The sequence below is a fragment of the Sapajus apella genome, unplaced genomic scaffold (genome assembly GCF_009761245.1).
Source record: "Sapajus apella isolate SASKATOON/1434 unplaced genomic scaffold, GSC_monkey_1.0 scaffold49, whole genome shotgun sequence".
Classification (NCBI taxonomy): domain Eukaryota; kingdom Metazoa; phylum Chordata; class Mammalia; order Primates; family Cebidae; genus Sapajus; species Sapajus apella.
In genome coordinates, this window is record NW_022436989.1 from 1,827,879 (window position 1) to 1,843,751 (window position 15,873).

Genomic DNA, 15,873 nt, shown 5'->3' on the forward strand with positions numbered 1-15,873 from the left:
AACCAACTCACCAGACAATCCTATTTAAGAAAAGGGCAGAACTGGACACACCTGTGGTCCTTCCTACCTACTCCGGAAGCTGAGGTGGGAGGATTGCCTGAGCCCAGAAGTTTAACCTGGGCAACATAGAAAGACCCCATCTCTCTAAAAAAAAAAAAAAAACAGAAGTGGTGGCGTATGCCTGTAGTGCCAGCTTCTTGGGGTGCTGAGGTGGGAGGATCACCTGAGCCCAGGAGGTTGAGGCTGCAGTGAGCTGTGATTGTGCCACTGTGCTCCAGCCTGGGCAACAGAGCAAGACTCTGTCTCTAGAAAAAAAACCCAAAAACCAAAACGCAAAAAACAAAAAAATAGGCAAAGGACTGGAAGAGGTACTCCCATCCTGAAAAGAAGATACACCAATGGCTAATAAGCACACGATAAAATACTCTTGCTTGTCACCAGAGAAATGCAAAGTGAAACCAAAATACTATACCAATACATGTGTGTGTATGAACACACACACAGGCACACACACGCACACAGACACACACTACAGTGGCTGAAATTAAAGAAGATACCAGTGCCATCGTGGTGACATCCAGCATGGGTGAGGATGTGTTGCAGTATCTGCTGGTGAAATTGCACAACAGTGCAGCTTGTCTGGAAAACCAGGTGGCCGTTTCTTATCAAGTTAAACATGAGCTTGCCACTCGTAGGCATTCATCAAGGAGAAAGGAAAGCATGAATGTGCTCAAAAACATGTTGGCGGATGGTCACAGCAGGGGAGGGGACAAGGCTTTCCCTTGGGCCCTTTGCATTTGCTGAAAAATCAACTTGCAAAAGGCAGACAGGAGGAAAGGCAGACACATTTATTAAGCATGTAGACGGGGGCCTTCAGAATGAAGACCCAAAGATCCAGAGGAAGCTGTCCATTTTCTTGAGATGGAGTCTCACCGCAGTCGTCCAGGCTGGAGTGCAGTGCTGCAATCTTGGCTCATTGCAACATCCGCCTCCCAGGCTCAAGCAATTTTTTTATTTTTAGTAAGACAGGGTTTAACCATGTTAGCCAGGCTGGTATCGAATTCCCGACCTCAGGTGATCTGCCTGCCTTGGCCTCCCAAAGTGCTGGGATTACTACTCAGCAGCAGAATGCACCAGACTGTGACCACAGGCAGTGATGTGGCCGTGCCAAGGGACAGAAGTCACACACACAGATGCACTGTAGACTTTCATTTATTTGAAATTCCAGATAGCAGGCAGAGAGGGATGATATAGAATACAGACGCATCCAAGAGCAGAGCTGGAGTGAGGCGGTGGCCATGGGCCCAGCCACACCAGGAAGGCTGCTGGATTTTCATGGACTTGTTAACCCAAAGAAAGACCAAGAGTGAATAGAAAACAAATGGAAACCAGAAACTGTAGAGGCCAGGTCAGTGGTTGCTTGGGACAGGGGAGAGTGGGTCAGTTACTAAGGGATTAGGGGACACCTTTAGGGAGGAAGCGTTAATCTCTTGCAGGGGGTGTGATTATATACAAGGGTCAAACTCATCCAGCTGCACACTTAAAATGGGCGCACTTTCTTATATATCAGTATTATCTTAATAATCAGGAAAGAGAAGTAAACTTTTTTTACAGTTGAGTGTCAGCCTGAGGCTGAAGGAAGTCATCTGCAGAGCTTGGTGATGATGTGGAGCTGTCAGTGGGGAGACGGGGCAGGGCAAAGGCTCTGTCCAATCCTGTTTCCACCCACGCCCATCCTACCCTCTCTCCAGAGCTCAGCTCTGAGCCCACCTTCTTCCATGGCGATTTCTGGCCACACCAGTAACCGCGCGAGTGCTCTGACGGTGGACTTTGAGAACACTGGAAATCCGGAATACCTTGATAAAATGGACTTCACCTTTGTCCAAGGCACTTCTCTCTCCCAACAGCTGACAGACCCCGACAGGGTCCTGGTGGACTCTGTTCTTTTCTGGGAGGCGTGAGGGTCATTGAGCCCTCACAGCTCACTGCAGTGGGTTGAATGGGGCCCCCCAAAATGGTACGTCCAAGTCGTAGTGCCTGGTATCTGTGAATGGGCACCCTATTTGGAGAAAGGGTCTCTGCAGATGGAATTAAGATCCCTTCTTGTGGCTCTGAAGATGAGGCACTCCTGGCTTAGGGTGGCCCAAGGCCAATGACTGCATGTCCTCATGGGGAAAGGGGAGGGCGATACGAGACGCAGACCTACAGAGAGAAGAGAGCTGCGCGTGACAGAGACAGGGGTTGGGGCGGCGCTTCCACAAGCCAAGGTGGCCGGCAGCCACCAGGAGCTGAGACGGAGCCTTCTTCAGAGGGTCCGGGAGAAACCAGCCCTGTGACTCTGATTTCAGACGTGGTCTCCAGGATTGGGAGATAATACATTTGTGTAGTCGTTTTTTGTTTGTTTGTTTAGATTAGAGACAGTCTCTCTGTGTTGCCCAGGCTGGAGGGTGGCAGCATGAACACAGGTCACTGAAGCCTCAGACTCCTGGGCTCCAGCTATCCTCCTGTCCTAGCCTCCTGAGTGGCTGGGACCACAGGAAATTTGCATCATTTTAAACCTCCAGGTGTGCTGTACTTAGCTGGGTCAGCCTCAGGGCGCTCCCATGTGCTCCCTGGCTGGGTGGAGACGGGCCTGCAAGGCTCCCGTCAGCTGCTCTCTATTTGGCCCTGCAACGGGTGGCCGGAGGGTGAGTTCAGGTTGGGGTCAGTCCACCCTCGTCCCGCCCAGGGTTGTCCAGCCTCAGGGTATGTGACCAGTTTGCATTTTCCCAGCCGAACTGGGGGCCCCTCACCTCCGAGGGCTCCTCCCCTGAGCTGCCTGCTGTCCCAGCCATGGGATGGGCGCTGCTTCAGGAGCTGAGCGCCAGCACCCTGAAGGACAGTGTCCTTGTCGTCTGCATTCTCTGATGACTGGAGAACATTTCCTTCTGGCCCATTCTGTCTGTCAAATTGCTGGTGTGGCTTCTGCTCAGATTTGATCCTGACTGATGCCAAGGGTAAGTCAACAAGGCCTGGGACCTTTGGCTGGGCCTCTGGGTGGCCCTGTGATAACACATCATGGGGAGGGAGGGAGAGGGGATCCCAGGTAGACCAGATGTCTGGGGGAATGTCAGGGGGATGAGGAAGGGGGAGGAGTGGAGGAAGAAGAGGAAGGGAAGGAGGGGGAGGGGAAAGGAAATAGGGAGAAGAAGGTAGAAGGAGGGAGGAGGAGGGGGAGGAAGAGGAGGAAAGGGAGGAGGAGGGAGAAGGAGGAGGAGGAGAAGGGAGAGAAAGGAGGAGGAGGAGGGAGAGAAAGGAGGAGGAGATGGAGGAAGAGGAGGAGGAGGAGGGAGAGAAAGGAGAAGGAGGAAGAGGAGGAGGAGGAAGAGGAGGAGGAGGAGAAGGGAGAGAAAGGAGGAGGAGGGAGAGAAAGGAGGAGGAGGAGGGAGAGAAAGGAGGAGGAGATGGAGGAAGAGGAGGAGGAGGAGGGAGAGAAAGGAGGAGGAGAAGGAGGAAGAGGAGGAGGAGGAGGAGGGAGAGAAAGGAGGAGGAGAAGGAGGAAGAGGAGGAGGAGGAAGAGGAGGAGGAGGAGGAGGGAGAGAAAGGAGGAGGAGGGAGAGAAAGGAGGAGGAGAAGGGAGAGAAAGGAGGAGAAGGGAGAGAAAGGAGGAGGAGGAGGAGGGAGAGAAAGGAGGAGGAGAAGAAGGAGGAGGGAGAAGGAGGAGGAGGAGGGCTGCTGTTTATGGAGCAGCACGAGGGCCCTGGGCTGCTGGTTCTGCACGTGCCCCAAGTTCTGCCTGTCACAGAGGAGCCCAGGGGTGTACTGACTACTCTTTATTATTAATCTGCCTGGGCCTCTGTAACAAAGGACCACAGGCCTGGCCTAAAGGCGGACACGGACCGTCTCCAGTCCTGGAGGCCAGTGGCCGAGCCAAGGCGTCAGTTGGCAGGGCCGTTTTCTCCTCAGCCTCTCTCCTGGGCTTCCCAGACCCTCTCAGGGCCATGCCTCTATGCCTGTGACTTGACCTCCCTTCTATGGAGACACCAGCCCTATGGGATTGGGGCCCACATCATGACCTCCTTTGACCTCACTTCCTTCTCTAAAGGCTTTATCTCCAAACAGCCACATTCGGAGGTCAAGGGGTTAGGACGTCAACCTACGAAGGGGCGTGATTCAATGCTTACCATAGTGCCATCATTTTACAGGAGAAGGATGGAGCTGGGACGGGGGATCGCGGCCCTGAGCCGCACCCTCAGACACAGTCCTGCTGAGATTTAGGGGCTGGACGTCCCTCCCGGAGCTGGACAGGGCTGGGTGAGAATGTGAGCCTCGCCCGGGGAGTGTCCTTGTCTATGGGGGACGTGGTGTCTCCCCCACTGGAGTTTCCCGGGGAAAGCCAGAGGTCTCCGGAGTCAGCGGAAACTTTCCGGGTCTCTTGGCCCACCGGGCAGATGATCAGGGGACAGGGGTCGTGGGTCCAGAGGCAGAAGAATGGCCGCAGGGGCCCAGGGGCAAGTCCAGAGAATGTGTAGAGCAGGGAGCCGTCCGCCCCACTGTGGAAGGAGATGCTGCTGGCATGGCAGTCCAGGGTGACGGCCACCCGCCGGAGGGGCTGGGCCAGCTGGAGGCGTGTCCTGGGGAAGGACAGGGCCCGGCAGCGCCCCCGGTACAGCTCCAGCGCCCAGACTCCGTGCCGCGGGGCCTTGGGGACCCTGCCCTTCCTCGGCAAGCCCTCCACACACACGCCGAGCACCCAGGCCTGCCTGCCGCCCACCTCCACCTCCCAGCGGTGTCTCCCCGTCCAGAAGCGCTCCCGGCCCAGGACGCAGGGCTCCAGCTCGAACCTCTCGGGGCCAGGGGGCAGGTCCTGCGGGAACAGCAGCCGCCACACGCTTCTCCCATCCTCGGACAGGCTGAGCTTGGGGCTCGCGGTGTCCGGGTCCAGCTTCGGGCTCACTGTGGAAAGAAGTCACGTGTCTGGAGCTTGGGGTGCCTCCCTTGCAGGTCGGGAACCCCAAGGCTGGTCTCCCACACTGGGGCGTCCCCCTCCATCTCCAGGAGTCCCTTCATGGTCTCTGTGTCTTGTCCCTAAGAGAGCGGGGCACATGCAGCCTGGGGCTGCCAGCGGGATCCTGGCAGAAGGTCCAGGGAGGCCAGAGTGGGGCCGGTGTGCAGGTGCACACAATGAGAGAGAGATGCAGAGAGACAGAGACGGGGAAAGAAAGAGAGACAGACAGAGAGAGAGAAAAACAGAGAGACATAGAGACAGAGTCAGAGTCAGAGAGACACAGAGACGGAGACTGAGAAGCCGAGCTGAAGGGAGGACGTGGACCACCAGCCAGCACACCTGGAAAGCCCTAGAAAGGATCCCAGCAGCCCCGATGCTGAGACAAAGGTCTCCCCAAACGCCCACATCTGCGGGAAGCAGTTCTCTCTGCTTTGTCCCAGTCCTCGTCCTGCTTCCTCAGAGGCAACCTTTCCTCTGCTGACCCTCCGTTCACGGGTCCCCTCTGTCTTGCCTGCTGTCTCAGAGTGCCACCCTTTGGGGCATGACCTGGAGATGGAGATCCGTCTACACTGCGGCTCCCTGAATGAGAGGCAGTGAGGGCAGCCTGGGCACCTGGCTGCTCCAGACACACCTTCCCGACACCGGAACCAGCACTCGGCGGCCTGCCCTGCTCCTCCAGAAGCCCTGTGCGCCACTGTGTCCCCGTCGCATGTCCCAGGCATACGTCATCGCCTGAACCCTCATCCCCAAGGGCTTCAGAGGATCCACGCTCTCCGTGATCAAAGGCCCAGCTTCCCCACTAAATGCCTCTGCCTCCTCCCTGCAGGGAAGCCCTGCTCCCCTTGCTTTTGGTTCTTTATTTCCCTCTACACAGCCCCGCTGCTAATTCCCGCCTTGCTTCTGCCCGCTCAGTCCCCTGCTCCTTGCGCCCGAGCTGTGGGACGGGCTGTTGCTACCACGTCTCCCCCACGGCCCTGGCCAGCCCCCAGCTGCCTCTTCCCTCACTGAAGAATTAGTCCAGCTCTTTGCGCTTCCCTCCATCCCAAATGCTCTCATGCAAGGAAATTTCTTATTCACATTAAAATTATTCCAGGCCGGGCGCAGTGGCTCACGCCTGTAATCCCAGCACTTTGGGAGGCCGAGGCGGGTGGATCACGAGGTCAAGAGATCGAGACCATCCTGGTCAACACGGTGAAACCCCGTCTCTACTAAAAATACAAAAAATTAGCTGGGCATGGTGGTGTGTGCCTGTAATCCCAGCTACTCAGGAGGCTGAGGCAGGAGAATTGCCTAAACCCAGGAGGCGGAGGTTGCGGTGAGCCGAGATCGCGCCATTGCACTCCAGCCTGGGTAACAAGAGCGAAACTCCGTCTAAAAAAAAAAAAAAAAATTATTCCAGATTTACAAAGAGTGACAAAAAGCATAAAGAATATGGCATATGACAACATCTTTCATAGCTATAGTAAAATGGTCAAAGCCAGAAAATGGACGTGGGCGTAGCGCTAGAAAACAGCTGTTTCGGAATCTGCAGAGCTTGTTCACGTTTTGCCAACTGTCCCTCCCAAGTCCTCCCACTGGCCCCATCTCCTGCTCAGCCAGTTTTGCCTCCCCTGGTCCTTGCCTCTCCCTTTCCACAGGGACTCTCTTCTGTGTGTGTGTGTGTGTGTGTGTGTGTGTGTGTGTGTGTGTGATGGAGTCTTGCTCTGTTGCCCAGGCTTGAGTGCAGTGGCACAACCTCGGCTCACTGCAACCTCTGCCCCCCAGTTCAAGCAATTCCCCTGCCTCAGCTTCCCAAGTACCTGGGATTACAAGTGCCCACCACCACATCCAGCTAAATTTTTTGTATTTTTAATAGAGATGGGATTTCACCATATTAGCCAGGCTTGTTTCCAACTCCTGACCTCAAGTGATCTGCCCACCTTGGCCTTTCAAAGTGCTGGGATTACAGGGGTGAGCTGCCGCGCCCGGCCTCTTCTCTGTATTTCATGAGATCATGTCCAGACGTAAAAACTCAGATTTCCCTATGTCCATGGTAACCACATCCCCAGAGCTCCCCATCAGGAAAGCAGAGACCCTCAGCATCTCCCACATGCAAGACAGCTGCGGCCATGGGCTCTCCATGCCTGCCTCTCCCAGAAATAAAAAAGAAGGAGCCCAGGCTGGGCATGGCGACTCATGCCTGTAATCCCACACTGGGGCATCCGGTACAGCTCCAGCACCCAGACTCCATGCTGCAAGGCCTTGGGGATCCTGCCCTTTTGATCCAAGCCCTCCAAGCACACACTCACACATGCATAAACACATATTCACACCTATCCACGTGCACACACATGCACACATGCAGCATACACTCATGGAAATGGATATACATGCAGTCATGCACACACACATGCATACACATGTATTCACAGTCACCCGCATGCAAACACATGCACACAGGCAGCATACACTCACACTCATGGAGACATATATACATGCACACAGGTATGCACACACACATGCATATGCACATATTCACACTCATCCACATGCAAACACATACACACACATGCACACATGCAGCATACACTCATGGAAATGGATATACATGCACACAGTCATGCACACACTCACACATGCATACACACATATTCACACCCATACACATGCAAACACATGCAAACACATGCACACATGCAGCATACACTCATAGAAAGACAGGCACACAGTCATGCACACACTCACACATGCATATGCACATATTCACACTCATCCACATGCATGCACATGCACACAGGCAGCATACACTCACACTCACAGAAACACAGGTATACATACACACAGGTGTGCATACATGAAGACACACATACATGTACATAGCCATCACACACATGCACACATGTTTGCACATACACACATGCACACATAAACACATGCACATGCATACACACACTCGTGCACACACCCACACATGCATACACAAGCACACAGACATACTCGTCCACATGCAAACACATACACACACCTGCACACAGACATGCAGAAACAAGCCTCAGAAGGCAGACTGAAGCCAGAGACAGTCTGGGCTTGCCTCCTGGTGGCCCCGGTTCGTTCCTTTCTCACTCTCCTGCTAAGTCTGGACTTTTCTTATTTCCATCAGAATGAGTGTGTAGGCCATTGGCCCTGTCTTCCTTCAACCTACCTAAGTGTGTCATAATGCTGACTTTTCTTTTCTTTTCTGAGACAGCGTCTCACTCTGTTGCCCGGTTGGAGTGCAGTGGTACCATGTCATTGCAACCTCCACCTCCTGGGTTCAAGTGATTCTCCTGCCTCAGCCTCCCAAGTAGCTGGGATTGCAGGCGCCCACAACCATGTCAGGCTAATTTTTGTATTTTTAGTAGAGATGGGGTTTTGCCATGTTGGCCAGGCTGGTCTTGAACTCCTGTCCTCAAGTGATCTGACCGCCTCGGCCTCCCAAAGTGCTGGGATTACAGGCGTGAGCCACCTCGCCCTGACTTTTCTCTTTCTTTCCTCTCCTTCTCTTCTTCTCTCTCTCCCTCCCTCCCTCTCTCTCTTTCTTCCTTTCTTTCTGCCCTCCTTTCTTCCTTCTTTCCTTCTTTCTTCCTTCCTTTGTTCCCTCCCTTCGTTCTTTCTTTCCTTTCTTTTCTTTCTCTGGCTCTGTCACCCAGGCTGGGTGCAGTAGCACAATCACAGCTCACTGTAGCCTTAAACTCCTGGATTCAAGCGATTTTCCCACCTCGGCCTCCTGAGTAGCTGGGACAACAGGCACATGCCACCATGCCGGGCTAATTTCCTTATTTTTTGTAAAGATAGGATTCTGCCATATTGCCCAGGCTAGTCTCAAACTCCTGGCCCCAAGAGATCCTCCCACCTCGCCTCCCAAAATGCTGGATGGCAGCTGTAAGCCGGCACGACCGACTCTGGTAATGCAGTCTTTGTAACCAGCCGAGCACCAGCCCTACTCTCCAAACGGGCTCTGCAGTCTAGGGACAAGTCCTCAGCTCCTGAAATGCACAGGAGGAAGGGAGTGAAGTGGACAAATGAAGGACACAGTCAATATTGAGAATCATCACAGTGATGGCACCCACAAGCCCTCCTCACGCGGCCCCTGCCCTGGATGTGACTCTGTTGGTCACCACAGCACTCTTTCAGGGTGGTGTCAGCACCCGCAGCGGACAGAGTGGCTCAGGGCTCACACCAGGCCCCTCAGCTCACGCCCATCAGACTTGGGGTTCAAGCTCAGATCTGTTTTCAAGCGAGAGTGCAACACCCTGCCCAAAATCAGCCAGTGAAGGCTAACCGAAGGACTGCTAGGAGACAGATGTCTCACTGCATAGATCTCAACTGGGCAATTCCAGAGTGGGGGGGCCCCACCAGCCACCCCGTTCCTAGAGTGTTGAGAACACATGGACAAAGCCTCAGCTCAGGGCTTCGTGCTAGGGTCCTGGGTTTGAGGGGCAGGATGTGCCTCATCTAGGCTCCCTGCTCACCGCCCCATGGCTCCGTCTCATCACTGCCGGCGGGCGGCTGCTGCTTCTCTTCTCTTCGCTCCCTGTCTTCTTCCAGCCGTCTTTTGTTCTTTTCCCTTTGACGTTTCCAGAAGATACAGAGGCCTCCAGCTGTCAGGAGTCCCACTGCCACGAGGACCAGAGGCAGAGCCGCTTTCCATGCCGTGAACCCGGAGCTTCTGGAAAAGGTAGCTGGAGAAGATTCCGGAAGCCAAGAATGTTGGGGTGAGAGGTCATGGGTGTTCTGAGGTCAAACTCGCTAAAGGGTTCACGGGTCTAGGGGCATCATATTTGCAAACTACTGTGAAATAGTTTCCAAAAAAGTATGTATCTGTGCAGGTGGTGCTAGGGACTGGATGTCTGTGTCCCCCAAAGTTCCCAGGTTGAAATCCCAACCCCCACGGTGATGATGTTAGGAGGTGAGGCCTTTGGTAGGTGAAGAGGTCATGAGGGTGGATTCCCCATAACGGATATGATGGGAATGGTGCCTTCATAAGAGGGACCCCAGAGAGCTCCCTCACCCCTTCCACCACGTGAGGACACAGTGAGAAGGTGCCGCCTATAAACCAGGAGGCGACCTCGCCGGACACCAAATCTGCCACGCCTTGATCTTGGACCGCCCCGCTCACAAAACTTACGATAACTATCTCATCTCTCAGCCACCCCGTCTGTGGTATTTTGTTATAGGACCCAAAATGGACCGAGGCAGTTGGGTATAAACACATGCATAGGAAATGGATATCAGATGTATGCGTAGGAAATAGACATTAGATATATACATAGGAATAGAGGTCAGACGTGCGCAGGAAACAGAGGTCAGATGCCGGCGTGGGAAATGGACCTTAGATGTCTATTTGTAGATAGACAAAGAGAGAGACGATAAAAAGAAATATTGCACTGAGGTGAAAATGTGGTGAACCTGAGTAAAGGGTGCACAGACAACTTCTCTATTACTGTTGCAAATGTTCTGTAAGTTTGACATAATTTAGAAAAGTAAAAGTGAAAGTTTTTGTCAAAAGGTAAATCTGGAAGCAACCAAGATGTTTTCCAGTAGGTGAATGGATCAAGAAACAGTGCTGCAGTCGCTCATGAATGCAATCCCAGCACTCTGGGAGGCCGAGGCGGGCGAATCACGAGGTCAGGAGTTCAAGACCAGCCTGACCAACATGGTAAGACCCCGTCTCTACTAAAAATACGAGGATTAGCTGGGCATGGTGGTGGGCACCTGTAGTCCCATCCACTCCAGCGGCTGAGGCAGGAGAATCGCTTGAACCCGGGAGGCAGAGGCTCAGTGGCTGAGATCACACCACCGCACTCCAGCCTGGCAACAGCGTGAGACTCCGTCTTAAAAAAGAAAACAGTCTATTTTTTAAAAACCATTGATATTAGGGTGTACATTTCTTGTTACCCCAAAGGCAAAGTTCTCCCCAGGGTCTCTGCACCCTCATCTCTGTTCCACGTCAGTAATCAGCACCCAGGTGATACACGTCCCGGGACGCCCCAGCCAGGTGAGGACAAGGACCTGCCACCTGTCCCCTCGTGCCACAAGTCCCAGAGCTGTGTGTTAGTATCCCCAGTGTCCAGGGCCATGGACTCCTGTGCTTAGGGATTGTGAGGACAGACCTGAACAGAGCACTCACCGGGCAGGCGGCTTTCAGCCACCTTCCTCTGCTCGGGGAGGAGGGGGCTGGAGATGGAGCAGGAGAGACCCTCCACAGCCCTGTCCCAGAGGGTCAAGCTGGACGCCACAGCCCAGAGCCCGGTGGTGGCTGAAGCTGAGAGATTTGTCACAGCAGGCCTCGCCTGGCCCCTGAAGTCTCTCCATTCCACCCGGGGCTCGGGGAACCAGCCTGCCGACGTGCACTCCGCCCTGACTCCGTCCTGCCTGGCCATCACCTGGATTCTGGGCTCCGTGCCCAGCCCTGAAGGAAGAGACAGCGGCTTGAATCCCTGCAGCCATGGCTGCTTCTACTTAAAGGAAAAAAAAAAACAGTCTTGAGGATTTCCAGGGTATTTTTGGCAGTTTCACAAACTGCCTACCCTGTCAAACGCCATCCCTAGCAGAGTGCCCCCATTTCCCAGACGAAAGAGGGGAAGCCCAAGCAGAAGGCCCAGGAGGACTGAACACACATCCCGTGTCCCGGACTCAGAATCCAGGTCGCAGAAGGGACCCAGGCTTGTCTGCTTCCAAGCACAAGCTCTGGGTCGCCCGGGAAGCCCCCGGATCTCCACTCTTCTCTCTCTCGGTCCCTCTGTCTCCTGTCACTTTCCCTCCCTCTCCCTGTTGCTTACTCTCTTTCCCATGTTCTCTCTCTGTCATTCGCTTTTACTGTCTCTCTGTCTCTGTCTCTATCTCCCTCACTCTTTCTGTCGCTGACTCTCTCTCTGTCTGTTTCTCTCTCTGTGTCTCTCAGTTTCTTGTTCTCTCTGTCTCTCTCCCTCTCTGTCTCTCCTGTCCCTCTCTCTCCATCTCTCTCTCCCTGTCTCTGTCATTCTCTCTGTCGTTCTTTACCTTTCTCTTTTTCTCTGCCTCTCTTTCCGCCTGTCTGTCTCCCTGCCTCTCTCTTGTCCTCTCTGTCCAGCTCTGTCTCTTTCATTCTCCACGTCTCTCTCTTTCTCTTCCCTTTCTTCCCCACCTTCCAGTCCAGTGGTGCAAGGAGGGAAGGAAGATGAAGAAGGTGGCCTGCCTTCACAGCTGTGCTTCTGGGGAGCAGCTGGGAGGGTTCACTCCCGCCCTCCTGAAACCCTCCACCTGGACACGCTGGGCCCTGAGGCCGTGCTCAGAAGTGGGGCTGACAGCCAGCTAGCCCCCGGCCTCACCTGCCACCTGCACCTGCACCACGGCCTCCCCGAACTCCGCTCCGTCCTGGAAGCAGCAGCAGTACGTCCCATTGTCGAAGGCGGTGATGCTGTGAATCCTCACGGTGGCCTTGCCAGCTGCCACGTGGTCGTTCACGAAGGTGGTCCTTCCCCTGTACTGTGGCACTTGCTCTGCATCCACGTCCATCCCTCTCTCACGCACGTGCACAGCCAGGGACGGCTGGCACCTGTACCACCTCAGCTCCATGTCCTCAGCGCTGACACTGGGGAACAGCTGGCACTGCAGCTCCACCTGTCCCCCAACCATGGCCAGAATAGGAGCCTGAGGCCCAATGACGTCAAAGTTGGCTTTCCCTGGGGGAGCAGATCAGAAAGGGCTGGGTTAGGCCATATGTGGGGAGGCCGGGTGTTCCCCCACCCGCCCCTCCCTCATCTCGGAAGCTGGGAGGACCTCTTGAGCCCTGAACTGCCGGGGAGAGGCCTCAGCTTCCTGCCATGCTGGACATGCCCGCCCCACGCCAGGGCACCTGCCTCCACTTGCACAGGGGTCTGTACAGCAGTTGTGACAGATGCTGGCCAGCGGGAGCTGCAGGAAGACCAGGGTGACAAAGGGCTGGAAGACGTCTCGAGCACACGTCACTGCCATTCCTGCCGGCAGGAGCCACGCACTGTCACCGGAAGAGGAGCCACCGCCAGGAAGCGAACAGGTGCAGAGGAAAAACACCCTGAAAGAGAAAGCAGAGAAAGTCATTCACCCCCACTCCCAAACAAGCTATGAATGCTAGAGACGGAGACACAGCACGCCTCGCCCGGTGTGTGCCTGTGCCCACCTCCTCGCAGGGACGCACCTCTCACCCCAGTCCGTCTGCAGAATTCCACAGGGACATCCGGGAGCAAAGGGGTTTGATTTTCTCACCCGCTCGTGAAGGGCCATGGCCCAGCCTCTAGCCGGTGACTGTCATGAAACACCAGAACGCTGGGGGAGAAAACCCAGGCTCGGGTTAAGCAAAGTAGAGGTCAGGACAACATCAGAGGATTCCCTTAATGTCCCTTGCTTTCCTGCTGTCCCCACGGGGACTTCCACACTCAGGGGCTGGGGGCTGGGCCCGATCCTCAGAACTCTTCGGCAGGGATGGGCAGGCTAAGCCCCTCACGAGTCTCCCTTGAGCACTTCCTGTCCTTCGGTGTAGAGAGCAGGTGCTGGGAAACAGGTATGTGGCCTTGGGCGGCTCTACCTGGCACAGCCATCCAGGCTGGGCATTTATTGTGTGTCATTAGGTAGTTATGTGGGCGCAGGCTCTTGTCCTATTCAGTTCAGGCCTTGCAGGAAGGCCCTGGCGTCCCTCTGCCCCTTGGAGATGGGGATAGGGTGGCGGAAGCAGAGACACTGAAGAGCAAACAGCATCCTGACCATAGGTAATGCTCACCTGGGCGAGGTGTGGTGGTTCACGCCTGTAATCCCAGCACTCTGGGAGGCCGAGGTGGGCAGATCATGAGGTCAGGAGTTCGAGGCCAGCCTGACCAACATGGTGAAACCCCGTCTCTACTAAAAATACAAAGATTAGCTGGGCGTGGTGGCACACACCTGTAATCCCAGCTACTCAGGAGGCTGAGGCAGGAGAATCACTTCAACCTGGGAGGCAGAAGTTACAGTGAGCCAAGATTGTGCCACTGCACTCCAGTCTGGGCGACAGAGCGAGACTCCGTCTCAGAAAGAAAGAAAACGCTCACCTGGCACTGAGGGTGGCTGAAGCTTCCCGGGAAGTCCTGGCGACTTTGGGGGAATGAATTTAGTTTCCTGCCAACTCCAGGTGGGGCGTGACCCAGGCCAACCACGCTGTCTCCAGGCAGCAATGTGCAAGTGAAAGGCAGCCTGGGCATCTGGCGAAAGCCACCAAGACCCCCAGTTTCCAGAGGTTCTTCCTTTTGTTTTTTTGCAAAAATATGTAACGGTGCCTTTTTGGCAGTTGCAGCAGGAAAAAAAAAAAAAAAAAAAAAAAAGGCTTCCCGAAGAGTGTGGTCCCCAGTGTGGAACAGCCTGGGCTGGGCAGCAGGAGATACGCCCTCCCTCAGGGAGGAGGCGGCTCAGGCCGGGACCCAGGCCAACCGCAGAAGCTGCAAATGCAGATAAAGCCCCCGGTTATCTGACGGGGTGCAGACCCAGCTGAGCCGGCCCGAGTCCTTCGGAAAAGGTGTTTATGATCATGCTGCAACGGCCTTGTTCCTGTATTGTCCTGGGGGAACGTTCAGGGCTCCCCTGCCGCAGACCTTCGCTGCCTGCCGTGGCTGGGGGTCCTGGGTGTCTGTTCTCACTGGCGACCTCCCTGGCCTGGCTTAGAACCTTCAAGCTCATTTCCAGCACCCAGCAGCCAGGCCTCTTCCCTCCTGGCCTTCTTGTTTGAAGACTCAAAAGTCTGGGCCTTTTTCTAGGGGTTTTGGTGAGAAAGGAGCCCAGGGAGGAGCTGCCTCGATTTCCTGGAGGGAGGGGCTTCATCGGAGCTCCGCAGAAGGGTGCTGAGCACTCCCGTGCCTGCGGGCGCCAGAGGAAATCCACCTGCAAGGCCCTCCCTATGTCACTCCTCGCGGAGTGTCCCTTAGGTCAGCCAGCTCTTCCCCTTTTTTTTTTTTTTTTTTTAGAAGTGAAAGGTCTCACATATTTATTACTGAACCCAGGCAACCTAAACCTTGTTTTTTTGTTTTTTTTTTTAACATGAATAATGGAAGCACCGTGCGTTGTACTAATGCCTTCATAACAGATACAGAAAGGAAACTGTTCAAACTTCTCCAGATGGCCGTGACATTTTTCAGCTTGATTTGGTAACACGACTGTGACCTACAGACAGCATAAATATGTGTGCCATCGCATGTGTAGTTTCTTACAGACCAAGCTTGGTTCTTCTCCAGTGTCTCCTTTTGGAGTTGTACCTGATTTTATTACCAGTTTTCATCCGAATCCACTGGGGAATGGGACGATTTTGCTTTTGTTTCTTGGCCAGGAATCGCTTAATCCTGAAAATCTTGTGAGAAGACATGGCGAGAAACAGAGTAATGCACACACCACGATGGCGGAGAAAGGAAGAGAGGCTGTTCCCCTTTTATATGTCCACACGTAAGAATTATGTCATCCTGTGATCTCCTTTTACCAGACTATGACCTAAAACTCCAATCACTTGTCCTTTTTAAAAAATTAATTGGCTGGGCGCGGTGGCTGATGCCTGTAACCCCAGCACTTTGAGAAGCCAAGCTGGGTGGGTTGCCTGAGGTCAGGAGTTCGAGACCAGTCTGGCCAACATGGTGAAACCCCATCTCTAATAAAAATACAAAAAACAATTAGCCGGACATGGTGGTTTGAGCCTGTAATCCCAGCTACTCGGGAAGCTGAGGCAGGGGAATCACTTGAACCAGGGAGGTGGAGGTTGCAGTGAGCCATCGCGCCGTTGCACTCCAGCCTGGTGACAGAACAAGACTCTGTCTCAAAACAAGAAAAAACATATGTATATTGTTAAAGTCAGCATCTCCCTCTGTCACCCAGGCTGGAGTGCAGTGGTGTGATCTCGG

The 15,873-nt window shown here is 54.3% G+C and overlaps 1 protein-coding gene and 1 pseudogene across 1 annotated transcript; both read right to left on the reverse strand.

Annotated features, from left to right (window-relative positions):
- Positions 1–3,683: 3,683 nt before the first annotated feature.
- Positions 3,684–14,295, reverse strand: BTNL10 (butyrophilin like 10). Its single transcript, XM_032242183.1, has 5 exons — positions 14,047–14,295; positions 12,316–13,040; positions 11,136–11,417; positions 9,478–9,687; positions 3,684–4,935 (listed from the first exon to the last, which is right to left on the reverse strand). The coding sequence occupies exons 2-5, from the start codon at positions 12,620–12,622 to the stop codon at positions 4,232–4,234; spliced, it is 1,503 nt and encodes a 500-aa protein (XP_032098074.1). The 5' UTR covers positions 12,623–13,040; positions 14,047–14,295; the 3' UTR covers positions 3,684–4,231.
- Positions 14,296–15,151: 856 nt separating this feature from the next.
- LOC116526170 lies at positions 15,152–15,362 on the reverse strand (annotated as a pseudogene).
- Positions 15,363–15,873: the final 511 nt, after the last annotated feature.